The sequence below is a fragment of the Grampus griseus genome (assembly GCF_964374135.1).
Source record: "Grampus griseus genome assembly, chromosome: 17".
In the NCBI taxonomy this organism is placed as follows: domain Eukaryota; kingdom Metazoa; phylum Chordata; class Mammalia; order Artiodactyla; family Delphinidae; genus Grampus; species Grampus griseus.
This window is the reverse complement of record NC_139011.1, coordinates 66,676,419-66,703,025: the sequence shown is the minus strand read 5'-3', so window position 1 is coordinate 66,703,025 and position 26,607 is coordinate 66,676,419. Positions and strand designations below refer to the sequence as shown.

Below are 26,607 nucleotides of genomic sequence, written 5' to 3'. Positions count from 1 at the left end.
CACACAAATATTAATGTTTATGACATTGCACGCTTGTCTCTTAAGACTGACATTAAACAACAAATCAATACGAAGAAAATTAAGAGGTCGTCTGCTGTGGTTTCTGTGCAGCAGCCCTTAAGAATGATCAATTCGTTAAAGATCTGGTATAATATTGAGAGCCTTTATTTTTCAAAAGCTGTAAAAAGTCTGTAAAATACTTACAATGATACATGTCTTTCAACATTTCCTATCTATCGTTTTTAGACTCAGAGGTTTTCAAGTATAAGCATATGCACAGGCACCTGTGTTTACAGACACCGACTTAAGTGCAGACATTCACACGCACTCACACGCATGACTGGCAGAGGCACTCTACGCATGCACACCTACTCCGGTCATTCTTAAAGAAAGACCTGCACTCAGAGCAAAGGTGGCACCTGAGCTGAGAGACTGGAAGGTACCCTGCTGGACCTGGGCCCCAGTGGTCCTCCCAGGTTTCCTAGCACCCCCCCGGTTAGCCAGGTTCCTCTGGGAGCCATGCAAAGAGCTGCGAGAGAGGAGCTGTGACCCGGGACTGGGGGACACGGGTGAGAAAGGACTGGTGAAAGGCGGCGGCGGCGTAAGTCCCGTACCGTAGCTCGGAGGGAAGGGAAACTGCTGTGCATTTGCCTGGGGGACCCGGGGGCTGCTCATAGTTGCCGGCACACCACTAGGAGCCACCACGCTGGGCGTCATGTTCAGCCCCTGTCCTCTCATCATCAGAGCTCGCTGCTGAACTTGCTGCTGCTGATGCATTTGTCTCTGTCGAAGATGCTGGTTCAGGATTTCCCTCTGTCTCTGGGCCAGCATCTGTGCGTTAATAGGTGCCTGGAACGGGGGGCAAAACGCGGAGGAAGACATTGGGGGTGGAGACAGATCGAAAAACAACCCGTATGTTAGAAAGAGGATCACAAAGGGTACTGTCTCGTGCGAAATTATTTGGCAAACAGAAGAAAACAGTTTAGAGCTGACCAACTGGTGGCTGAGAATGTGAGCTTCTGAATTCTGTAGATGATGATTCTCAAACATTGCAATGACATGCGTTAAGTTTGATGTCAGTATCAAGAAACTTGAGACTCGCTGTGAGAGGACACAGGTAACGAGGGGAGCCCACGGTAACCCCAGTCCTGTCTGTAAGAGGACTCTGTACAAAAACCCTGAGGACGGCAGTTTAGAGTCTCATTAAGGGACATTCAAGTCTAAAGGGAAACCAAGTCACTGTGCCAAAAGGTGGCTTTGAAGCACTTCAGAAAAGGCAGAACGGAGGCAGGCGCGTAGGGAGGCCAGGACAGGACGGGAGGGGCGCTGTCAGTAAGTGGTACCAGGCTGGTTACGGGTCCTGGCAGTATACAGTCGACCTCATTATTTGTGGATTCTGCACTGGTGAGCTTGCCTACCTGCTAACATTTATTTGTCACCCCAGAACCAATACTCACGGCACTGTCGTGATTTATGGACACGTGCAGAGCAGCAAAAAATGTGAGAAGCCCAACATGCCCATTCCCACCTGAGGCTGAAACCAGGTGGCACTGCTTCTCGTTTCAGCTCTCGTACTGCGCACAAGTGTCCTTTTTGTGGACTATTTAGCTCCACGTTTTTCACACTGTCGTGCTTTTTGTTGGTGACTCTGCTGTTTAAAATGGCTCCTGAGAAGTGCTGAAGCGCTGCCTAGGGTCCTAGATAAGCACAGGGGGCTGTGATGTGCCTTATGGGGAAAATCTGGGAGTTCGAGGAGCTTCATGCAGGCATGAGTTACAGTGCTGCTGGCTGTGAGTTCAGTGTTAGTGAATCAACAGCATGTATTAAACAAGGCGTCTTCAAACAGAAACACACATTGATTCATGAAAATCTGACCGAGAGGCTCAAAGGAAACGAACCCTTTATTTCTCCTAGGAGCAACAGTTCAATATTCGCTAATTCAGTGTTTGCAGTAACTTTTCTGAACACAACCAGTGTGAATAACGATAATTGACTGTACCTGGCAATAAACATGGCAGTGATGAGGAGAGAACCACAAAAGCAACAGACCAGACAAGAAAAGCGAATGACACGACATCCACTGTGTGGATCTGGATCTATGTATGGCCTTCTGAGTTACGTTACGTGGGATATCAAGGGGGAAGAAATGACAAGAGAAGTTACGCGGATGCAGTAAAAGCTGACGGCTGGTCTGCCCCTTACCTGTGTGGGTACTCCAGGCCTCAGAGTCAGGTTCACGTTTGAAACATTGCTGATTTGATTCATGAGTGGCTGGCGATTCTAAACGCATACACATGGCAATCAATATATTTTTAATCAGAATATATTCTATTTCAAATCACCTTCCTCAAGAAATTTCCCCTCTCCCCGCCAACCCAACATCTGCTTGCTGCTGGACACTGAAACCACATGGCTTGTACCTGGATCCCCTTGTAAAGCTAGTCATCGCTGAGGTTTCCCATTGCTGATAGCTGAGAAGTTATTCTGGACAGTTTGGAAAACACACTGTTGGCAAGGGGGCAAGGGAGTGGAATGATCAGAAAAGGAGGCCAAGAGGAAGATTAGGAAAAAAGCAGAGGGAAAAAAGGGAGAGGCGATTTAAAGCCCACAACACGATTATTTACCATATGAGAGAAATCTGTCCAGGCTTGTTTCAGTGAGAACACACTTTCTTGAGCTAAACAGGTATTCCATAACGCAGCACCCTATGCCACCACTCCACTAAGAGCGATGATTCTGGCCACAAGATAGGATGAATGGCAGGAGCTATGGTTGTCCTGGGAGCTCCCTTTGGGCCAGAAACTGTGCCGGGCCCCACAGACACACACATACTGCCCGAGACTGTACAGCGACCCCATTGTACAGATGTAAACACTGAGGCTCACAGAGCTCAAGGTTAGCCCCTCAGTAAATAATAGAGCCAGGAAACCAAAGAGCTGCTCTACGCTGGAGTGGAGTTATTGCAGAAGAGAGAAAGAAGGGAAGGAGGTGAAGCAGAAAGGAGTATGGAAGTTGTAAGGTAACGTGGCAACGCTTTCACCCTCTTCGAAAGGACAGAAGGAGCTTTTAAGGCCTCCATAAGGACCCCCGGGCTCACGTCCACCTTCCCTGTGCCCCGCCCCTGCACTGCCACCCCCCCCCCCCCCCCCCCGATCTTCCAGGCGCAGCCAGGAACGCACCTGCTGTGCTTGGAGGCGATGCTGCAGCTGAAGCCTCAGCTGGTTGGGCTGGGTCTGCGCCAGGCCCGTGGGCCTGAGGCCGGGTCTGGGCTGCACACGGAGCGTGGCGTAGCTCGGCCGCTGCCCCATGGTGTGGAAGCTTGGATCCTGCATGGCAGTGTAGCTGCCTTGGGCCATTTGTGCCTGAGATGCATACTGCTGTGGGAACACAGGGGCCTTCTGCTCCAGCAGGATGTTGGAATCCTGACTTGGGAACTGCTCTGGATCCACCGCTTGGCTCTGAGGAGAAAGCCCCCGATAACAAACAAATCAGTGAAACCACTGAAAACTGCAAAGCGAACAGAAGGCTGTTTCCTCTCACTGCCCTGTATTTGAGGCTTCTGCTATTGCACTTACTACACAAAGGGACTTCTACCTTGACTCCACTTGTCTTCCCAGAAAATGCCTCTGTTCCAGAGATCCAGTTACTTGAGGTAAGAAGCAGGGGTCAGGCTTGACTCCCCGCAGCACTTCTTCCGAGGGAAGGGAGAGATGGGCTGTGACTACGGAATGCCTCCTACTCATGCCGCCAGTTGGAAGAATGCGAACGTCCCCTAGACGCCTCAAGGGGCTTGTTTTTTTTTGCCGGCTTGCGGGATCTTAGTTCCCCAAGCAGGGGTTAAACCCGGGCCCTGGCAGGAAAGTGCAGAGTTCTAACCACTGGACCGCCAGGGAATTCCCACGTGTTAAGTGTTCTGATTTGATTAGTCACACCTGTATTAATCACTTTAACTAGACAGCTGCCTTGGTACCTGGCTGGGCTCGGCAGTGTTGGGGTGCCACCACTATTCCCATTTTGCAGATAACAAAACTGAGACTTGTAGATGTGCAGCAAATTGCAGGAAGCCTGTCTGGCTAGTGAGGAGTGGCTTCCAGTAGAGTCTGTGATGTGGGACCTGAGCCACTCACCAGTGTGAAACACCACCTGTGTCTGACTGTTTTCTGTGGTCGTCAGAATTCCCTACACGCCCCACATTCTGCCACCATCTTATTTCCTCCTAGCCGTATCTAACATGTTCATCATCCTTGGCTTCTTAGGGCTACCCTATCTGGGTCAGAAGGAGGCGGCTGCAGAAAATCCAGAACTTCTCCAAGGGGCACACCCTCGATGTAGGTGGCCCTAAATGACTCTGCGCAGAGCAGGAAGGCGCACCTGCTTCATTCTCCTCTTCTTTCTGCCACAAACCTCCCAGCAGACAGGAGGCAAGGACGCAACAGCAAAATCATCTCTCAGGTTTGCTTTAGCCTAGTAACGGCCTAAGCTTTCCTCAAGCCAGTCTACCCATGTGAGAGCAGGGCTTGGGGCCACCCAGAATCCTGGGCTTAGGTCACGTGGACCCGTGAGAACTGGGTCCACTCCCCTGTCCGTAGTAGTTTTAAAAATGTGGATGGAGCCCGCTTGGGGGAAACCACTCACTGTTGAATTACTGCTCTAACTACATCCACAAAACTATCTCAGATCTTTAAATATTTGCCCATCTTTAACAGAGAGAAAGTTTAATATCCATTTTTAAAGAAAACACACAACTCTGATGAGTACAAATAAAGTCCACGTGTATTCTACAGTTCCCCACTCCACCTAATCACTATTTCTATAATTCAGTTTAATATGATATAAGGATGAGGGATTTGATGAGACAAAACAGAAACAACACAAATAAATGAGAAAAAAAGAGACTGAAGATATTAATGAAATGATACCACTTTTGATGAAAACAACGCTCCGAGTCACTCAGCAACCCCAAGAATCACATCTTTAAATGTCACTTAGACAAAACTCAGGGATAACAATACTGAATGCTAAATTCTCACCAGCACTAAAGGCAAAGCAAGCCAGCCACACAGGAAATACTTCAACTCCATTTTCCTTTCTTATTTCAGGTTATATCATGTAACCTCAAGTCATTTCTTTCCATTCTGCTGTTCTCAGTATGAACTATCAAGTCTTAACTCCCACTTATGTCTGCTGAACGTGGGGATTATGACAGGGCTGTTTTGAATGCTTCAGAGAGGTTTCCAATGGGTCTGTATCTCCCTTCCCACAGACCCTCACGACACATCCTATGACCATGAAGCAGAGCGAACCCTGGAAGGTATTTCTTAGCAATAAGAAATAAAGACGATTCATGCTGAGAAAAGAGGAAGACAGCAGTGAGACTCATTGTTTTTTCCAGGTGACTCTATAGGAAACCAGGATGCCTGCTTCACACAAACTGGGCTGCGTAGCCAGATTCAGAAAAGTCCTAAGTTATTTCATGAGACTGTTAGGTTATTTATTATATTGTTGCTATAAAGTACTCTTGATGTAGTTAATGACTTTATGTCACCAACTAATCACCAGGAGGGAGAAGCCCACTAAGATTGGCTAACGTCTTTACATTCCCATCGATATTAAATAGTCCCCATATGACTGTGGCTAAATCCACACAGAGGGCAAAATGATGAATGAACTGCAGCTACCTTTAAAATGACTTCTGCTGGGACTTCCCTGGTGGCGCAGTGGTTAAGAGTCCGCCAGCCAATGCAGGGAACACGGGTTCAAGCCCTGGTCCGGGAAGATCCCATATGCCACAGAGCAACTAAGCCCGTGTGCCACAGCTACTGAGCCTGCACTCTAGAGCCCACGAGCCACAACTACTGAGCCTGTGAGCCACAACTACTGAAGCCCATGCACCTAGAGCCCATGCTCCGCAACGAGAAGCCACTGCAATGAGAAGCCCGAGTGCCACAACGAAGAGTAGCCCCCGCTCGCCGCAACTAGAGAAAGCCCGTGTGCAGCAACAAAGACCCAACAGCCAAAAAAAGAGATTACTGCTAACTTACGTGCAACATATTCTTTTAGCACAAGTAGCTTCCTATCACTAGCCCACAAATGTTAAGATGAAGAGTGACTGAGGATACTAGTTTTTTTTTGTTTTTTTTTTGCGGTACGCAGGCCTCTCACTGCTGTGGTCTCTCCCGTTGCGGAGCACAGGCTCCGGACGCGCAGGCTCAGTGGCCATGGCTCATGGGCCCAGCCGCTCCACGGCACGCAGGATCCTCCCGGACCGGGGCACGAACCCACGTCCCCTGCATTGGCAGGCGGACCCTCAACCACTGCGCCACCAGGGAAGCCCAGGATACTAGTTTTTATTTTTTTTAATTATTATTATTATTTTTGCGGTACGCGGGCCTCTCACTGCTGCGGCCTCTCCCGTTGCGGAGCACAGGCTCCGGACGCGCAGGCTCAGCAGCCATGGCTCACGGGCCCAGCCGCCCCGCGGCACGTGGGATCTTCCCGGACCAGGGCACGAACCTGTGTCCCCTGCATCGGCAGGCGGACTCTCAACCACTGCGCCACCAGGGAAGCCCTATTTTTTTTTAAATTATTTTTTATTTTTCATCTTTATTGGAGTATTATTGCTTTACGATGTTGTTAGTTTCTGCTGTATAACAAAGTGAATCAGCTATATGCATACATATATCCCCATATCCCCTCCCTCTTGCATCTCCCTCCCTCCCTCCCTATCCCACCCCTCTAGGTGGTTGCAAACCACCGAGCTGATCTCCCTGTGCTATGTGGCTGCTTCCCACTAGCTATCTATTTTACATTTGGTAGTGTATGTATGTCCGTGCCACTCTCTCACTTTGTCCCAGCTTCCCCTTCCCCCTACTGTGTCCTCGAGTCCATTCTCTACGTCTGCATCTTTATTCCTGTCCTGCCCCTAGGTTTGTCAGAACCATTTTAAGGAAACTACTTTTTAGATGGAAGGTTCTGGATTGCTGGGGCAGCAATGTTCTGTTCTTGGCTTCTCTGCCCCTTGCATGTTCCTCCCTGTCAGTAGATGAGCTGGACTTGAGTTTCTGCCTTTCAGCTCAATTGACCCAAAGTACAGGTCAAACTCATTCTCAGTATTTTCCATTCTTGATGTGGGAGTAACAAGGAGTGGGGGAGACAGCACACAGAGCTGGCTTGTTAACAGGTAAGAAAGCATTCTAAAAAGCAGGCTGCAGATTACCTGCCGACCAAAGAGAACAGGTACCTCCGTGCCCACGCAAGTGCTCGGTCCCCACCAGCTTCGCCCTGTGCCCACCTGGCTGACCAGCTCGGGTATCCCCAGAGCTCTGTCGATCTCCTCCAGGCCATCGAAGTTCCGCAAGGCCAAGTACAGCTGGTCCAGGAGAGCGCCTTCGTCACTTGGAGACTCCGCTGCAGGGTGTGGACACAGCAAGTCATCTGGAGAGTTGCCAAACGGCTGCCTGTAGAGACAAACTTCATCTCAGGCCCATGGAAAAGTTAGTTGATTAGAGAACATTTTTTTTCTCCCTTAAAGACAAAAGTAGTAAAATACTATACCAGCCAGACACAACCATCCACCCTAAATAATAGACAGACTTTATCCAGTGCCTAACGGAGATAAGCCAGACACACACCTAGGCGTCGGATGTTGTGAGCTTTGTTTTTACTGCCCCCGCTCTAAAGCTGGCAACGCTGAGGCCTGGAGAGCTTGTCAGACCCTGTGGTGGAGATCACACAGGCAGACGCTGCAAAGCCGGGATTCAACACCGACCTAGGTGACCACTACGTTCCCACAAATCCACGCTGACTCTTCAAGAGTATATGTGTTTACTTTGCACTGAAGTAGTCAAAGGAGTTTCCTGAATTTTAGCAAAAAAGGCCAGTTGATTGCAGTCTCATTTCGCATGAGGTTCTGAAGACCCATCTGAGGGACACTATGAGCATAAAAGCTCCATTAAGTTTGTTGAATCAGCTGCCGTTAGACTGCACGTGGCTGGACTGATAGGACGTTTCTCTGTCACGCGTAAGTGGGACTTGTAAACATTTATTAAAATCCTCAAGGAGCGTGGTCGTTAGACTTCCTGAGTTACTCAATAAAAGTAGACCAGGAACATGCAAATTATGTTTGTTATTATATAAGGTGACTGGTGATAAAACCGTAACACTGCACTCCAAATTCTATGGTATATAAAACTCCTATAATTTAAATTAACTGACAAACTTGGGGAGTTTTAAAAAAGAGCTTCTGAGTTACTGTAATAGCAAAAGGGGAAACGATACTCTAATTTGTACTCTTAAAGTTACTATATGTTTTGGAGAAGATAAAGTTTACAGGTAAGTTCCCTCATTCTTAAGCATAGATTCACCTAGGGATGAATGACCTATCTAACCGGTTTCATACGCTTTGTGCCAGTTTGGCCCAGAATCCTGAAATGCTGAGGATTAAAGCCAAAAGTCAGTTTCAAACAGTTCTAACCCAGTGCACTGGAAACACTCTATCCTCTCCATTTAGCCCATGTCACTTGTGAAGAAAATCACCCACTTAAGTGTGCCCTCGACGACCCTGCTCGCCGGCGGTCCGCGGCTCCAAGCCCACGTCCCACAGCCTGCGAGGCACTGTGAGGGGTACCATCGTGAGCCCAGCGTGTGTGCTACGCTGCCCACCCCGCTCCACCCAAGCGTTCCCGTCGCTAGGGCGCTCGCCAGCGCTGGCAGAGGCCCGTGCTCCTGGCCGGGGCTCTCTCTGTACCTGCCTCTTCTCCCACCATGGCCTCGGTTCCCGGGAAGACATCAGCCACTGGAATGGTTCCCCCATTGCCCTTCGTGCTTCCACACTCTCCCAGAGTCAACTTTTTAAACACAGCTGTGACCAGAACACTGCACACTCAGGGAGTGGGAGGAAAGAGCAGACACAGAAAAGCGGCAACAAGGAGGAGGACAGCCACAGATCTGCGTGTCAGGGAAGCAGAGAGAGGAGGGGATTCCCCCAAGAGCAATGACCCACTTTAGATGCGGTCAATTTCATGAACAAAGGAGCTCAAGTCAGCCAAGAGTGGATGCTGTCTATTTACCAAATTCTCTTAGGCCTGAGACCTCATTCCCCAAAGATGCTAGTTAATATTCTCTTCCTCTAGCTTTATTTCACAATTTTCGACTTCTGCTTCTTCAGAAGCTTTTATTCCCACACGACCACAACCCCCATCCCAGATCTCTCTGCTGATGACCGGCTAATGTGAAATCGACTCCCTTTTAACCCAAGCAAGGCTGCACGGGCTCCACGGCAAGGCAGACTGCCCAGTTTGCACCTGCCTGAAACCCAGCGTCAGAAGGAAGAGGACACTCCGTCTGGTACTCTGGAAGACAGCTCCACCCCCGGGAAGACACATCCAAAGGCTTAAAGAAAAAGAACTACTGATGCTCATTTGCATCTAAACGATTTCCCACATAATAAAATAGGCCATTTGCTTTTTCTTTTTTTAATTAAAAACGTTAAACCAATGCTTGACCCAGATTCCCACTTTGGTCAAGGCCCTCTTCAACTGGAGCTGGGACCTTCAAGACACTTTCCGGCTTACAGCCTCTCTCTGATTCTCCCGATACGATGCTGTCAGGTTCCTTCTCCCGTTACTGAGCTGACTCGCAATGTCTAAGGCCCTGGGACAGGGTGCTGGTGGTGGTGGAATTCAAGGACACACACACTTTGGTAAAGCCTAACCTTTCCCAACGTAATGCCCATGACTTCCCTGTGGGTCCCAGCCACGCTGGGCAACTGGCCTTTTTCCAGAGGATGCCGCATACCCACCATGATGCCAAGACTTCCCGTTCCACATTTCCCACCCTCTTCTCCAACTGCAATTCTGCCTTCCCATCCGGGCTCGGCATTTCTCCTTCACAGACACTCTGGACCACTCCCACTCTCCTCTCAACTCTAGTACCACTCACTGCACTATGCTGGCTTGATGTTGGCATTTATTTAGAAACCTCAACCCTACACTGTGCCCAGTGAGGCCATCTTCAATCTCTTTGTTGGACCAGTACTTGAACTGCATAGGTTCAGCAAGCAAGTGAAAATAAAAGCTTCTTGCTCTAGCCAGGTTATCATACCTTATACTCAGAAAAATACATGTTTATACTCAGAAAAATACACTGCGCTGTGGCTTAGTATTACAAATTTGGGCATACCATGAGTTACACCACTTCCCTTAGAAACATCATAATACACTTGGCTTATAGAAAAAAATATTGACCCAGACTTCCAATCCCAACTTTATAATGGCTGCCAACATAATGAAGAAATTAGTTTCCTACATTTTGGGCAATTACAAATATAGTTACAATCTAGACGGTGGCTGACAAAAATAATAATATTAAGTCAAGGATAAAATTCAGAGGCATAAAGGAAAGAACACACAGAGGCCCCAAGTTGGCAAAATGGTAAGTAATGAACTAGCAGAAGGTAGTTAATCCATCATCAATAAAAACCTTATTTCTTGAAATCTACACTTTCATTTATTTATAGACTAGCAGGACATTAAAGATGGTAATAAGAAGGGGAATAAGATCTATTCTGAGCTCTTGTTTGAGAAATCATACCATACTATCACTTTTCATGTGTGTTTTCAAAATTCTGCAAAAAAGTAGCAGCTACTACATGATGAGAAAGAATCAACCAAAGAACCTTTACCCTTAGACACACTACAAACAAGAGAAAACCAAATTACTCAGAGATTTTGAACTTAATGTGAAAGGAAGTCTTTCATGAAAGGCAGCTACTGTTCACTTTTATAAATCGAATAGAAATCATCAAAAAATCATCCATAAATTTGGGGCTATATTTTAAACAACTCTTTTACATACCAAATGAATAAAGGAAGAAAAACCACAATGAAACTACAGAAAATGGAAATTCAGCTATAAATAAATATGTGAATACATTAGAGATTAAAGGGCTAAACTACTGTCTTTCTGAAATGTGTATATAAACTAATGCTGGGTTCATAAAACAGTTAAAAACCTATTCCTAAATAGGTAGGCAGTAAAAATATAAAATATTAATGGTGATACTTATAAAGGGGATTTAAAAAAGGCACTGCTTTGCTTTTATTTCAAAAGAGAGACGTGGTTAGAACCTTTGTTATCCATCATTTCTGGATTTCTATGACAATAAGACTACCATAAAGCTGGTTATAAATTTCTTCCAAACTGAATTATTTAAAATAAAAGAAGAGGGGTAAGTGGCTGGAAAAACGGAAATAAATAACTTTAAAAGTGGTGGAAATGTTTTGCTTTGTCCACAGCGCTCTTCTACAAAGAAAACTGACAGCAACAAGAGAACAGGGCAGGGCAAGTCACAGAAACGCCCCCAGCAAACTGAACCAGCCGACTCTGTAGCTGGCCTCAGTGTGTACTCGGAATTCTTCCATTTTATTATTATTTGGTTTTTGGCTGTGCTGTGTGGCTTGCGGGATCCCAGTCCCCAACCAGGGATGGAGCCCGCAGCCCCTGCAGTGGAAGCGCGGAGCCCCAGCTGCTGGACAGCCGGGAAGGTCCTCATTTTTGCTTTAACAGAACCCTTCCTCTGCTTGGGCAACAGTGAAAATCCTAACGTTGGGCCCAGTTTTCCCTAGAAACTAATCTTTTTTTTTTTTTTTTTGCGGTGTGTGGGCTTCTCACCGTTGTGGCCTCTCCCATTGCGGAGCACAGGCTCCAGACGCGCAGGCTCAGCGGCCATGGCTCACGGGCCCAGCCGCTCCGCGGCATGTGGGATCTTCCCGGACCGGGGCACGAACCCGTGTCCCCTGCATCGGCAGGCGGACTGTCAACCACTGCGCCACCAGGGAAGCCCTGAGAAACTAATCTTAGACATTTCATCCAAAACCAGCTCTCAGGTACTGGATTTAATTATTCGACTACCTTTTTACTATGTGCAGGTTTCCATGGAAATGGGTGTGTTTTTTAACATATCCAATAAAGATATTTAGAAAACGCGCAATACTCACTGACACCACGAAATCAGACTCAAAGAGCTGGAAGGACCCCGAGAAAGTACCACCTCCAAGAACGATCACGGAGGTTATTTACGCGATGCTCTATCCCCAAGAAGAGTGCTCAGGTGGTGGAGGCCACACCCCGCCCTCGGCAGCTAGGCCAGCTAAGAGCCACACTGACTGACTGCGGTTCTGGTCTGTTCTTCCACACAGAGCGCGTCGGAGGAGCAGCGGTGCTGGCATCACCTGGGGCTTGTTGGGAACGCAGAATCCTGGGCTCCACCCAGACCTGCCTTTCAATGAGATCCCAAAGGTGGTTCACAGGCACAGGGGGGTTGGAAGACACTAGTTTCTCCCGCTAGGTGAATGGAATACAGCTGGCGAGCACCCTCTCTTCCTTATCTCCCTAAAACAGTTATTAAGCAATTGCCCTAATCATCTTTTCCTTCAGTGAAATAACTAGTTCCCAACTTTTTCGCACACGTCCAATACTGCTAGACTCATATTCATCTTCTGCTATTTTTTTAAAACTTCATTGAATCCTCTGAATCCTTTACCACTCTCTTAAGATAATACAAAGGGGTGACTGAGCAGAGCCCAGTGACAGGATGCTTCCCACATTAACTATGTACTTCAATCCATCTCTGAAGGGATCCCCCTCTAAAGATGAAGACTGTTCTATCTCCAGTTGGCGTTGCTATTAGGAGACCTGCACATCCCACACCAGTGCAACAGTCTGCCAGCTAAACTTTAAAAAACTGCTGGTACCAGGAAAGATTCAGCACGTTCTCTGCACTGGAAACCTTTGTACCAAAGAGAGTTATGACTATCTCAAGACTCTGGCTGGTGATGTTCATACCGTGAGAGGAGACTTCGATGCGAATCTGAATTATCCAGAACAGAAAGTTGTAACTGTTGGGCAGTCCAACATTGGTCTGATCCATGGACATGAAGTTATTCCACGGGGAGATGTGGCCAGGTTAGCCCTGCTGCAGAGGCAGTTTGATATGGATATCCTTATTTCAGGACACACACATAAATTTGAAGCACGTGAGCATGAAAATAAATTCTACATTAATCCAGGTTCTGCCACTGGAGCATATAATGCCTTGGAAACGAACATTATTCCTTCATTTGTGTTGATGGATATCCAGGCTTCTACAGTTGTCGCTTACGTGTATCAGCTAATTGGAGACGACGTGAAAGTAGAACAAATCGAATACAAAAAATCTTAAAGTGAGGCGTGTCCTGATGATTTTTCTGTTGGGCTTTTTTTCTTCTTCATTCCCCTGTTCAACTCAAGTAATTAAACATTTAAGAGCCACAAAATTGTATCACTTTTATAATATTTTGCAGTAAAATATAATCTCGTCTTCTGTTAATACAATGTTCTAAGCTTCTTGTAAACTATAAGATTATATTTAGTTTAAGTATATGATTTCTATGAAAAAATGTCCACCACACAGTAAATGGGCACATGTTAAGAAAGATTTATCCTTGTAAGTGTCTTCATAGTTGATATTTGGAACTTTATTACCAAAGTACTGCATGAGGAGAAAGAATCTAGATTTTCTTGTAGACATTCTTCGCTTCCGCAGTAATAAAGTTACTTTTCATTTATAAAAAAAAAAAAAAGATATAGAAAGGAAAATGGGCACCACACCACAGTTCTGAGCTATGCAAAAGCATTTTATCCCAGGGTAAAAAGAGTCACTATGAAATCAGTATTTTTTGTTTTTTTAAACAAGAAGCTCTGGAAATATTCTACCCTTATAAAATTTGAGAAACCCTGCTTTCATCATTTGTGAATTTGATAAAAGTATTTCATAATTTTAGACTAGAATAATCCCCAAAGGACAAAACGATCAGTCTGGAAGGTCTTCACTGAGGCTCCAACCCGAACTTTCTACATGTGAGCCTCAAGGCAGAATTCCTCCAGTTTGTTTTCTAACATGGTTACTGACCAGAAACACTGCCTCCATCATTTAAGTGCCCACACTGACTCCTGCTTAGGCTCCTAACTATTTCTCTGCCTCGGGGCTCTTTGCCCACCCAAGTGGCCAAGCAGCACCATCACATAGGCCTCAAGGTCGCCTGTGCAACGTCTGCTTCCAGTGCTTTGCTTAAAAACCATGGGATTATGCATATAACATGACTGTGATACTGTCTTTGCAGGGAATAATGGAACAAGAACCATCTTTGAGTGAAAACTTGAGCAACACCTAAGTTTTATCCTTGAGAGCTGGGGCACTGGGCCACAGCCAAGTGAAAGAGCTGAGTGGAGAGTGCTGGACTGCACTGAGGAGAGTGGTGAGCGGAGACCCTCACCTCCAGCAGAGACCAATGCAAATTCCCTTGCATGAAAAGTGTCTTCAACTTTAACCCCCTGCTGGATCATTGACAAAGATCAACTAGGAACTCCCAATGAAAGATTACCAAATTACTCAGGGAAACAGGCCACCACGAGCAAGAGTCAATCACTGGATTTAGAACCACAAGAAATCCAGATATTGGAATTATCGAATCAAGAAATTTAGAAAGTAATGATGAATGTGATGTTTAATGATACAAAGATGGAATCACAAAAATAAGCAAACAGTAAGAGACTATGAAAAATAACCAGGCAAACAGAACTTTTAGAAATGAAAAATATAATTGGTTTAAACATAGCTAAAGAGATAATTAATGAAATGAAATATAGATATGGATAAATTATCCCAAATGTAGTACAGAGAGACAGGGAGATGGAAAATACATGGGTTAAGAAATAAGGAGGGTAGAAGTTTTAAAAAATCTGATGTAGAAAGAGACGGTTAACGTATGTCTTGCCAGAATCCCAGAAAGAAAGAATAGAGAAAATGGCGGAGGGGCAGTACATAAAGAGATAATGGCTACAGTTCCAGAGCTGATGAATCCACAGATAAAATAAGCACGATATACACCAAATACCAAGCAGTATAAATAAATAAATCCACACCTAGACACACTATAGTAAGACTACTGTATAGCAATTCTAAAAATATTTCAAAAGCAGTTAGAAAAGATTACCTACAAAGAAACAAAAATGATTAGACTAATAATCAGAATCAAAAAAATTCAATCAAACTTGATCATATACCACTTCCTTTTTCTAAAAACTTCTTCAACGGCTTAATGAAAAAAGGCTGAGGGACTTCCCTGGTGGTCCAGTGGTTAAGACTCTGTGCTCCCCATGCAGGGGGCCCGGGTTCCATCCCTGGTCAGGGAACTAGATCCCGCATGCTGCAACTAAGAGTTCACACACTGCAGCTAAAAAGATCCTGCGTGCCTCAGTGAAGATCTTGCACGAGGCAACAAAGATCCTGCGTGCTTCAGCTAAGACCCTGCACAGCCAAGTAAATAAATAAATATTTAAAAAAAAGAAAGAAAGAAAGAAAGAAAGAAAAAGGGCTGAAGAAGAGTTTGGTATTTAAGACTCTCTATAAATCTATTCCATTACTAATCTACTTTTCCAGCCAAATCTTTTTTGGCTGTGCCCCGTGGCATGTGGGATCTTAGTTCCCTGACCAGGGATCGAACCCATGCCCCTTGCATTGGAAGCACGGAGTCTTTCTTTTTGTGTGAATATATCAGTATAGTTTATTTCTTTTATAAGAGGGAGGAAAAAAGTCAATAGCTGTGAATTGAATTCTTGAAGAAGAATCTGTGCAAAAATGACTGTCATCATCTCAACTGCGAGCTATGGGAACACTCTGAAAAAAAATCTTTGGTTTAGTTTTCTTTCCTATTAAGCATTAAAAATTAGTAAGATTAAATATTTATTAAATCATGAAAATTTAAGGTAAATACAATATATTTTCTTAAGCTGGAAAAGGAGGATTTGTGACTTTACTTGATACAAAATGAATGTATGCAACAGTGTTTTTAAAATGCAGCAAATTTAAGACCCCAATAATTTTTTTAATGATTTTGGACAGTATACACAGGTCAAAACATTTTCTTATCTGAATATATTTTAAAGGCTACTTTTTATGAAAATTTAAACATTCAGGCATTTGTTTCACTGACACATTTTTGAATTATAGCACTTTGAATGCAACAGATGAAATGTGCATTTTTGCTCCATCATTTGCTAGTTTTCCTCCGGAAGCAGGGAGTCTTAACCACTGGACTACCAGGGAAGTCCCTGGCCAAATCTTCTGATACTTTTATTTTTCTTTTAAAGTGGTAAAATATATGTAACATAAAACTAGACTATTCTCTGTTACCCTAAACATACTGTGTTGCTTCTGTGACCTCCAGGACTCTGATTATTCTGCTTTTGCCAGATGGACTGGCTTCCTGCCATCTCTGCCTCCTGACATGATACCTTTACTCAAGACTCTGAAGCTTTTTTCCCCAATCACCCCAATTGGATGATCCCTTGAAATATGTTTTGTTTCTCTTAGGGCATTTATAGTACATACTAGCTCATATTACAGTTATTAATTAGTCTACATATTTTATTTTCCAACTAAATTATAACTTCTTTAAAGGCATGTGCTAGGTCAAACTGATTTTTGGATCCCCCGCCCCCCCGAATCCCTGTACTCCCAGTCCAGTAAATGATATAGTTTGAATACATGAAAACTGGTCAGGCACCAACTGTTCAAAAGGACCAGACTAACTTCTGGCCTGGGTCTGAGATAACTCACGGCACTCATGAACTCTACTCTCCGGGACCTCCTGAGCGCTCAAGACTCACCTGTTCTGGCTGGCAAACGGTGCCTGTTCTATCGGCAGGATGCTCTCAGGCCAGGGGGCGGTCTGATTTGGAGGCGCTTGTTGTTGGCTATACTGAGGTCCCCCTATGTTCATCTCTAATTCAGATGGCCCTGAAATGGGAGAAGGAAACAATTCCAAAATCTTACAACTTGTAATAAGGGAAGTTATCCGTTTTGGTTATAGAATAGAAAGAGAAATATACAGTTTACAGAGAAAGACAGAAGCAATAATAATTAGGTGAAAATAATAAGAGAATTTTTGTTCTGAAATAGAAAAAAAGGCAAGAAATACCAAGGCTAATCACCCACTTTTTTTTTTTTTGTGCTACGTGAGCCTCTCACTGTTGTGGCCTCTCCCGTTGTGGAGCACAGGCCCCGGACGCACAGGCTCAGCGGCCATGGCTCACGGGCCCAGCCGCTCCGCGGCATGTGGGATCCTCCCCGACCGGGGCACGAACCCGTGTCCCCTGCATTGGCAGGCGGACTCTCACCCACTGCGCCACCAGGGGAGCCCTAATCACCCACTTTAAAGACTCTAGATCAGCATTTCCAAGCCCCTTGGACTCAGGAGTCTTTATATTCTTAAAGTACAGCTTTTGTGTATGTGGGTTATATCTCACTGATATTTACTATATTGGAAATTAAAACTGGAAAAAGAAAAAATGATTATTAATTCATTTAAAAGTCATCATAATAAATCCACTATGTTAACGTAAACAAGATTTTTTTCTTCCAGTCGTATTGAGATATAATTGACATACAGCACTACAGAAGTTTAAGGTGTACAGCACGATGATTTGACTTACATACATCATGAAATAATTATCACAGCAAGTTTAGTGAACATCCATTATTTCAAATAGATACAAAATTTTTTTTCCTTGTGATGAGAACTCTCAAGATCTGCTCTCTTAACAGCTTTCATATATAACACACAGCAGTGTTAGTTAACATTGACCTTGTTGTAACGTTATGTACCTGGAACTTATAACTGGGAGTCAGTGCCTTTGGACCGCCTGCATCCAATTTCCCCTCTGCCCACCTCCCCTCTGGTAACCACAAATCTGATTTCTTTTTCTATGACGTTGTTTGTTTGCAACATAAACAAGATTTTTTTAGCCAACTCTACTGTACGTCCATGACAGAATGAGAGTGAAGAAGGTACGTAATATCTTAGTATTATTATGAAAATAGTTTTGGCCTGGCAGACGCCCTAAAAGGGCATCGAGGTCCTGGACATACTTTTGAGAAGTGCTGGTCTGAGTGAAGGAGGAGCAGAAAGGTGGCCCAGACAACTCAGATGTGCTCTTTCTTAGAAGTTCTCTGTAGAGGATTAAAGCTAATGCATGATATGAGCTCTTTAATGATTTTATTATCACTATCTGTAGACCTGATTTCCATTACAACAGATACTTTTCTGTTGAGTTCACGGCTTTTTCGAGCTTATTAAAAATCAGAGAAATTCAGCTACACAGTGAAGCTCACAGAGCCATATTTCAAGTTCAAAAGCCAGGTGCCATTCAGAGAAGAAACACTGAGGATAAATGAAATTTCTGGATATAAGGTATTTATAATGATTTTTAAATGAACGAATTAGCATTTTAAAAATTTCCCAGTTTATTTTTGAATGGAAATCTGGCCATTCTTAGTATTTTCATGTAAGCCTCAAATTATGTGAATTTATGTTTGGGAATCACACATTATTAATTTGAAGTACATTCTCTGTAGAAAGGCAACGTGAACGTCATCTCAGAAACAATAAGCCAAAATGCGCTGAGCAATTAACTAGAAAAGAAAACCGATGCTGGGGTAGGATGAGCGCTCTGCGTTATCGTGTCAAAACAATCCTGGTGGGCTTCCCTGGTGGCGCAGTGGTTGAGAGTCCGCCTGCCGATGCAGGGGACACAGGTTCGTGCCCCGGTCTGGGAAGATCCCACATGCCGCGGAGCGGCTGGGCCCGTGAGCCATGGCCGCTGAGCCTGCGCGTCCGGAGCCTGTGCTCCGCAACGGGAGAGGCCACAACAGTGAGAGGCCTGCGTACCGCAAAAAAAAAAAAAAAAAATTTAATTAAAAAAAAAAAACCAAAAACCAAAAAAAAAACAATCTTGGCATTTTTCCATTAACGATTTAGCGCTTACTCATCGTGCACCATATCCAAGTATATGAAAAAGTACATGAACGTCAACGTATCTGAATTATGCTAATGTACGAGGTAAGAGGAAGGTTAGTATGTCAATGATTAAGAAAATCTTGAGTTGCATTACTTTTTAGAAAAAATAATGGTTTTATTGAGATATAATTCACATACCATACAATTAGCCCGTGTAAAGTGTACAATTCCGTGGGTGTTAGTGTATCTGCAGAGTTGTAGAACCAGCACAATGATCAATTTTAGGATGTTGTCATTCCCCCCAAAAGAAACCCCATGACCCTTAGGAGTCACTCCCCATTCTCCCCATAGAGGCCCAGCCCTAGGAAACCACGAATCTACTTTCCTTCTCTACAGATTTGCCTCTTCTGGACATTTCATATAAATGGTATCACACAGTGTATCAGATCATTAATTTTAATAACATGTGAACTGTATCCAAATAGAATTCTAGTGATCCCTACATTTTGTGAGATGCTCTCTAAGAGCCTGCACTTTCAGTGAGGAACTGGGAGAGTCTGGTTTAATAGTCTAGGGTAGTGGCCCAGGGATCTGCATTTTAAGGTCCTGATGACCATGCAGAGTTAGGAACCACTGGTGCACCACTGAAATACTTCTTCAGAATATCATCTGTGTAACATTTACAGTGTTACAGTGCAATTCACTCCCTGCAAAAGTTGAAATTAGATAATTTAACGAAAATAAAACATCATAAAGGTAGTGGGTTCTCTTAGGTAACCGGAAAACCTGCAATTCTATGATCCTATACAGAGTTCCAGCAAAATCCCACTTATGACAGCTTGACGTGGGGGGATGACCTAAACCGCAAATTAGCAGCATGTCTCGACAGGACTTATGGAGCTTGCTCCTCTCTTCTTCTAAGAAAGGATAAAAATGAAAAGCAAAGAGCACAGGAACTCCCTTACCGATATTCATGACCTGAGGCTGAAGCATCTGTCTTTGGCCAGGCTGGCTGTTGGGTCTCATGGGGATGCTGGCTGTTGGGTTCCGAATCATACCTCCTTGGATGGGCCGGTTCATGGCACTGGTGGTAGCAGCACAGGTGACTCTCACAGCAGAACTCTGAGGTGCCCATTCCCCAGATGGCAGGGTGGGCCGGGCAGCATTACTACCAATCATGCCTGCAGGCAAGCCAGAGAAAACGGAGATACAGTGACTGGAAACACAGTCAGCATGTATGAACACCAGACGATCTGACTCTGGTACGAGACGTCCATTCTCAATACACGGTTAGCCCAACAGCTCAGGCCCTCACCGGCACAGACACGGGCCCCTGGCTAAGAAATACGAGATGGCAATTACTACGAAGTTTTTCACAACACGGACTTGCCACTCTTTACAGTTCGGAAAAGCTGTTAAAATTGTTCCCATATGTACTTAGAAACAGGTGCTGTGGCATGTGGATAACCCCAACTTCCTTCCTCAGGAAGTGAATCACATTAGCTGATATACACGTCAATGCTTTACTTTCCAAAAGAGAGGTGAGGCTAAGAGGAACAAGGTAAAAACTGATAATCAATATTCGAATTAAAAACCCAAATCACAGAGAATATCCCATGAAGCCCCGGCCAGACTTTCAATCCCCAAATCCCTTTCTGAGCATTATTAATTTGTTAAGCTTCCAAGCTGACCAAAGCAGCCTCGGAAGCTGGGGGAATGACAGCATCTTTCCACTCCAGTTCTTTTTGGCCAAGGCAAGAGAGTGCCAACCACTTCAGTGGACCTGGACCACCACACTCCTGGCGATATAGGTCTAGGCTGCGTTGGGACAGATTTGTAAAAACCCTTGTATACATGAGATAGTAACAGCTATGTGACCACAGACACCAGTGAGAAGAGCACAACACTGCTGGGCAGATCACGTGTTTGCTCTCTCTGGCCTGCCCCCCGAGATGCTGGCAATGGCCAGACACGGTATCCTAATATTGATATCCTAAAGGGGAACAACCCCAAGTGAGGACCCTTCTTCTGAAGCGTTTAATAATGGATGTGTAACATGGCTTGCTTTCATTTACTTTTGTTACGATAAACACCTAAAAAATAGAGTATTATTTCAGAAATGGAGAGAACATGTATTGCGGATGGTTTTTCACTGGTGAAATGAGAATGTGCTACATTAGGATGATTTAGAGTTAAGGGTAAATAGACTGAACAAGTTAGAACAATATTATGTTAATACATATTTTAAAAATCGTTTTAAGGCTAGGTTTGAATTATACAAAGATGTGGGAGAAAAGGCATTTTCTCTTTCAAAAAATCTATTATCTAATTAACATAACAAGATTATAGAAAGCATAGAAAGCAGGAGGGAAAATAATCCATAATTCGAAATATTAATGCAGTTGTAACCAGGGTAGTCTCCTTCAGGTTTTTTTCATTTTTCTTTTTGAAACAAAGCACAGGCATTGTATGATCTTCATAGCCTGGATGTCAGTCATCTCCAGGCTGCCCAGATTTGAATATAGGTATATCCCCCAATTCCTAAAGGATCCTCCAAGAACCCAGATCTTCTCGTATTCCAATAAGCAGCAGCCACCTTTCATAAATCATTGGCTCCTTTTCCCTTACAGAATTTTACATAAGTCAATATTTTACTTATATAAATCAATACTTTATTGTAAAAATAATGTAAAACTAATATGGCATTGTTTCTGCGAATAAATAAGTTAGTGATGTAGTCAGTGCCTGGCACATACAGTAGGCACCTAACAAATACTTGCTGAATGAATAAACTATTTTAATACAACATTCTTCACATTTCCCATGAACTGCTTACCAGCAACAGAAAGTTAAAAAAGAAATCCATCTTTTCAACACTTAGATTGAACTCTTATTTTCTGTTAACTATCTAAATGGCAATGTGTATACAGGGGTTACAGACTAAGCTAAAAAAACACCAAGAATTAAAAGCCAGGAATATAAGTTCTTTTTATAATATCTGTTTCTTTCAATGCCTTTGTCTCCAGCAGTAAACTGTGAGCAGTTCTCCATCAGAAAACTTAGCATCCTAAGGGTACAGGATACCACGGGGTACAGATACCATAGGGTACAGGACGTGGTGGTAATAGCAATCAATGCTGCAGCAGCGGTTCCTAGCCTGAACTGGGTGGAGGTTTGGGAGTACGGTTGCTGCTATGACGGTGACTACCACTTAGGAATATGCATGGGCAACTTGGCAGACACCTTAAGTTACAGCAGGTCAAGGGCCAAACCAGATCACAGGCAACTTCACAGATCTTTAAAAATGGAGCCCCTGGATCAGCTACTCTTAGGCCAGGCATACTACTATGTAAAGTTCGTTCTTTTTTTTTTTTTTTAAGTTAGTTATTTTTAATTAATGTTTTTTTTTGGAATGAGAATTGCTATCGTTACGAGTATAAAAGGTTGGTTGAATTTTAAACCTTCATTCTGAAATTCGTCCAACACAAGTCATCAACTAACAGGAAATTCTGGGGTTATCAGCAGATTATCGCGACAAGCTAGCAACCACCAAATTATTTTACACATATCACTACAATGTCTGGAATAGTAACTGGAGTAGAAGTGAAATAAGCCTATGCCGTAGGATTAATGATTAGAACCCTTGTAAAAACAATGATCACAGAACAAAACGGTCAGCTTACTTGAATGCTTTCCGATGTTTCATGTACCATGCTCGCAGTGAAAATTTGCAGAATTTAGTTACATTCAAATGTTAGTTTCTAGCATAAAAAACTTCACTTGAAAAATTTTACTAGTTTGATGTGGATGAATACATCATTAAGTTAAATAACCCACCGATAAAGTTAACAGCACATTTGAGCCCTTACCTGTGCTACTGTTCCCTAAATTTCCTTGGTTTCCTATCATCCCTTGATTACCCATCATTCCTGGCTGAGGTATCACTGAGTAGGGACTATTGTTTCTGATTGGTGGGAAAGGTCCAGCACCAGTTGGGCTTTGCAATGTGATGTCAAGTGGTAAATTCTGGTTTGGCAATAACCTGCCCAGTTGCCCTGGTCGTGGGTTATTAAAAGCTAAGGAGAAAACAAATGAAAATTTAAGGTTAATATAGGATAATGGAATATAGCAACAGAAGTAGTGTTCAGGGAAAATGTCGTTTGTAAAATAACAAAGATATGCATGTCAGGGACCAACTGCCTACATAAAAGACAAATTCACAGACAAAAAAACATGTGGCGCGAAAACACAGACTTGCAATCTAATCAACAAGTCTCTAATTTAATTCCTGACAACCTTTCAAAACAAAAAAAAAGTAAAAAGAAAAAAAAGAACATGTCTATTATTTACCATATATTTTTCTCCCCAATATTAACTTCTAATATTCAACTGTATTTGTTAAGGAAACTACTACTATTTTTTTTCATGTATTATTTGAATTTAGCAATATTGCTTTGTCACAGCTGTGAAGCCATAAACATCTCCTGCATATAGCACCAAACCCAGATACGTGTGGTTTGGATATGAGACTATCATTTTTTAATTGGACTTTCCTAGGAATAGAATTAGGTTAAAAATGTCTACTCTCATTGGAAGTTAAAATCTTTAAATGTGTGAACTCTGGTACCTGAAGTTAGTATTGAAGCTTTAGGGCCCTGTTAAGTCTTCTAAATATAGCTTCTTTAAATTCCAGATACATTTATATTTGAAAGGATTCTTATGGTTAGTTCACAAGAGTTTATTGTGCAGTAAGTACTACACCAGTGTGCTATACTATCACACAGACAACCAGTGATTTGATAACAATGTTTCTACAAGAACAAAGATATTATAAATTACAATTCATAGAGCTAATATATTAAATAATATCAAGGACTTTATTTTCTCTGAATTATATAAGCACAGTATGAAATAGAACATTTAAAACACGTTAACGTTCTTAACAATCAATAACAGAAATAAAATATTTAGAAGAATTAGGATTTAAATGAAAATGATGAACATGCTTAAGCTGACTTCCTCAGGTTTAGGTATCTGGTTACCATTCAGTAGTCTGAATACCATCAGGAGGTACAGATAGAGGAGAAACCACGAGTTTTCATGCAGTCCTCTATTAACTCCGCTGGGTCATGAGCGTAAACCCGCTACTGTGTTTCTTACTCACTTCTCAACTCTCTGACTTTGTGATCTCTCATAGGCCATAAGCAACCCTCCATTCCCTAAGAAGTAGGCACGTTTGACAGATAACAAGCAAAAACTCTGTGTTGTTTTACCCTTTTCAGAATGATCACGAATCACTTTGAGAAAAGATCTATTAATCAAGGATATTTTGTGATTTGGTTGATGGTTGCCATTTCTGATTTGAGAACAGACGCTAAGCTTTGGGTCAAACTGTATCTGAAGAGGGACAAATCATTCTGTTCACCAATTTAACACTGAAGAGGTTCTCTGTCTTTCTACAGATCATGTCCCTAGCGCAGGAAAGATATTTTCTTCTGCTCAAAACTATCGGACAACTTTGGCTAACTATCAAGTTTGTAACCTTAAGTGTTCAAGGTGGAGAAAGACCTCATCTTAAACTTACAAAAATATAAAATAGGGAACTCCCTGGTGGTCCAGTGGTTAAGACTCTGAACTTCCACTGCAGGGGACACAGGTTCGATCCCTGGCCGGGGAACTAAGATCCCGCATGCTGCACGGGGCGGCCAAAAAAAACCAAGAACAGGGAACTGAGATCCTGCAAGCCGCACAGTGCGGCCAAATAAATTAAAAAAATTAAAAAACTAAAAGTAAGCGATAAAAAATGTCACTTATAAAAGTCTAAGGTCTTCCAGCTGTATATCATACTAATTAAACTTAAGATGCACTTAGAAAACATTTGTATGATAAATTTCCATGTAAAATGGATATTTATATGAGGATTCCTAAGAGATAGGACAAGATATTTTTAATGTGTGTAGCCCTTTCATGTATGAGTATTTTGATAAAAAATTTTTAGTAGGGTATTATTCCTGAAAAGTCAGCATAACTTTCTAAGTTTCTGTCTTTTAAGTATTCAGCCATATATTAAGACACAGAAAATCTATTCTAAGCTCCATTTATGAAGGCAGTAACTGGAATGAAGGGAAGTATGACAATCACCCGAAGAACTTTATCAATGCAGGTCAGTCTCGCTCCGTGTTGATTACATTAACCACAAGCGCCTGCAAAAAGGCCATGTTTACTAGAATCCACCCTGAATACTGTTTTGAAGGGCTGGGACAGTAGGTGGTGCTATCTGACCATAAAAACCTTGAAGTGACTAAGCTGTTTGCGTCAGGTTTTAATAACCCCTGTTTCTGATGGTGATAACATGGGAATTTCTTGGCATAACCATCAATATCTCATACTCACTGCTCTGTGAAATTCGCAATGCTGTTTTCTGGGCTCCAACAGGTGTAACAGGGCTGCTCTCGGCTGTGAGTTGCATGAGGTCATTGATGATGGCTTGCTTGTCAACTGATCCAGCAGGGGCGCCTGGCCTCGTGTCTGGGAAAAGCTGTGGTAATTGACTATTCTGCAAATCATCCAAAATCTCCTCCAAGTTGTCCAGCTCACTGCCAGGCTGCGGTTAACAAACAGAAGGGTTTATCCAGTCCCACGCGAAGAGTGGGCGCCACAGGCCCGGTTTGCAATTACAGACCTAACCGGTATAAGGCACCAGAGCCAAACAAGAGACGCAGACACATGCGAACCTCAGGCCTAACAGTTAACTGATCATCTTTAAAAAAAATTAAATCAACAAAGGACAAATAATTTAATCTCTTGCTCCTCAGTTTCCTCATCTGTGAAAAGAGAGATGCCTCAATTAGAAAGACAGCTCTCTTCTAGCACTGTGATTCACTGGCAATTTATAAATTCCCCTTTATTTTATGCGAATAATTCAATTAATTATGAGTATGTGTATTTCTAATTAACCATGGGTGTACTATGACTTACAGTCCAGGCCTAGGTTTTGTGGTTAACTCTCCTGACGAAATAACAACAACAAAAAACTGGTGGAAAATATGATCCAAATTTACATGAAATCAGTATTTAGTAAATGGTCATTTCCTTTTAGAACTTTGTTTTTCTTTCTTTCTTTCTTTTTTTTTAAGAGCAAGGAGTGAAACGCACGAGGAGCTTGAAGTAACCATGAACAGCTCAGCCCTGTCTTTTCCATTTGAGTGGTGTTTTTTTCCTGCTTACACTTTCAGTTTCGAATGACACTGGCTTTCTCAGTCACTCACCAGCTTTGGTGACAAATGCAGGATGAAAACACAGCAGCTATTAATTTGACTTTACAGAAGCCATAAAAATATTTCTTACAGCTTTCCCCTTTATTAAAATAATTTCCTTTCAACTACCAACATTAAAATAATAAGGTACATATCACCACTATTTCACACCTAGTGCTTTTCTTCCAAGAGAGCTCAACTGAATTTATATTCGTTTAAGTAGAACCTATCTGTGTGCCAAGTATTTAAAATCAGACAGTGCCAACCACATAAGAAAATGGCTAAGTTAACTCCCAGGATTACTATCTAGTGAAGAGAGTGGTAAGAATGATTCTTCTGATGTGCAGGTGGAAAAACACAAGTTAGGCAACTTCCCCAAAGTCACTGGATGGATTTTGAATCCATGACCATGTGACTGACCCTTTTGTCTACACTGGTAATTCAAATGAAAGCATTTACATCTGACAGGAGGTATACTTAAAGCAGAATGGCTTACAGTTTTATTCTATACACTA

At 43.1% G+C, this 26,607-nt stretch overlaps 1 protein-coding gene and 1 pseudogene across 4 annotated transcripts in view; one reads left to right on the top strand and one right to left on the bottom strand.

Annotated features, from left to right (window-relative positions):
• Positions 1-26,607, bottom strand: part of NCOA2 (nuclear receptor coactivator 2) — a 271,625-nt gene that overhangs the window by 11,572 nt on the left and 233,446 nt on the right. For 2 of the 3 annotated variants that reach the window (XM_082674475.1, XM_082674476.1), the window contains exons 12-19: positions 25,230-25,440; positions 22,706-22,912; positions 19,802-20,017; positions 16,708-16,837; positions 7,292-7,457; positions 3,180-3,458; positions 2,203-2,280; positions 615-849 (exon numbers count right to left, since the gene is read on the bottom strand). In XM_082674475.1, coding sequence (XP_082530601.1) covers positions 615-849; positions 2,203-2,280; positions 3,180-3,458; positions 7,292-7,457; positions 16,708-16,837; positions 19,802-20,017; positions 22,706-22,912; positions 25,230-25,440 — 1,522 coding nt within the window. The remainder of the gene's footprint in view (positions 1-614; positions 850-2,202; positions 2,281-3,179; positions 3,459-7,291; positions 7,458-16,707; positions 16,838-19,801; positions 20,018-22,705; positions 22,913-25,229; positions 25,441-26,607) is intronic. The other variant, XM_082674477.1, reaches the window with a different exon arrangement.
• On the top strand, positions 8,370-13,220 carry LOC309835682 (vacuolar protein sorting-associated protein 29-like; annotated as a pseudogene). The gene is made up of 2 exons: positions 8,370-8,451; positions 12,689-13,220. The product of its transcript is annotated as a vacuolar protein sorting-associated protein 29-like (transcript).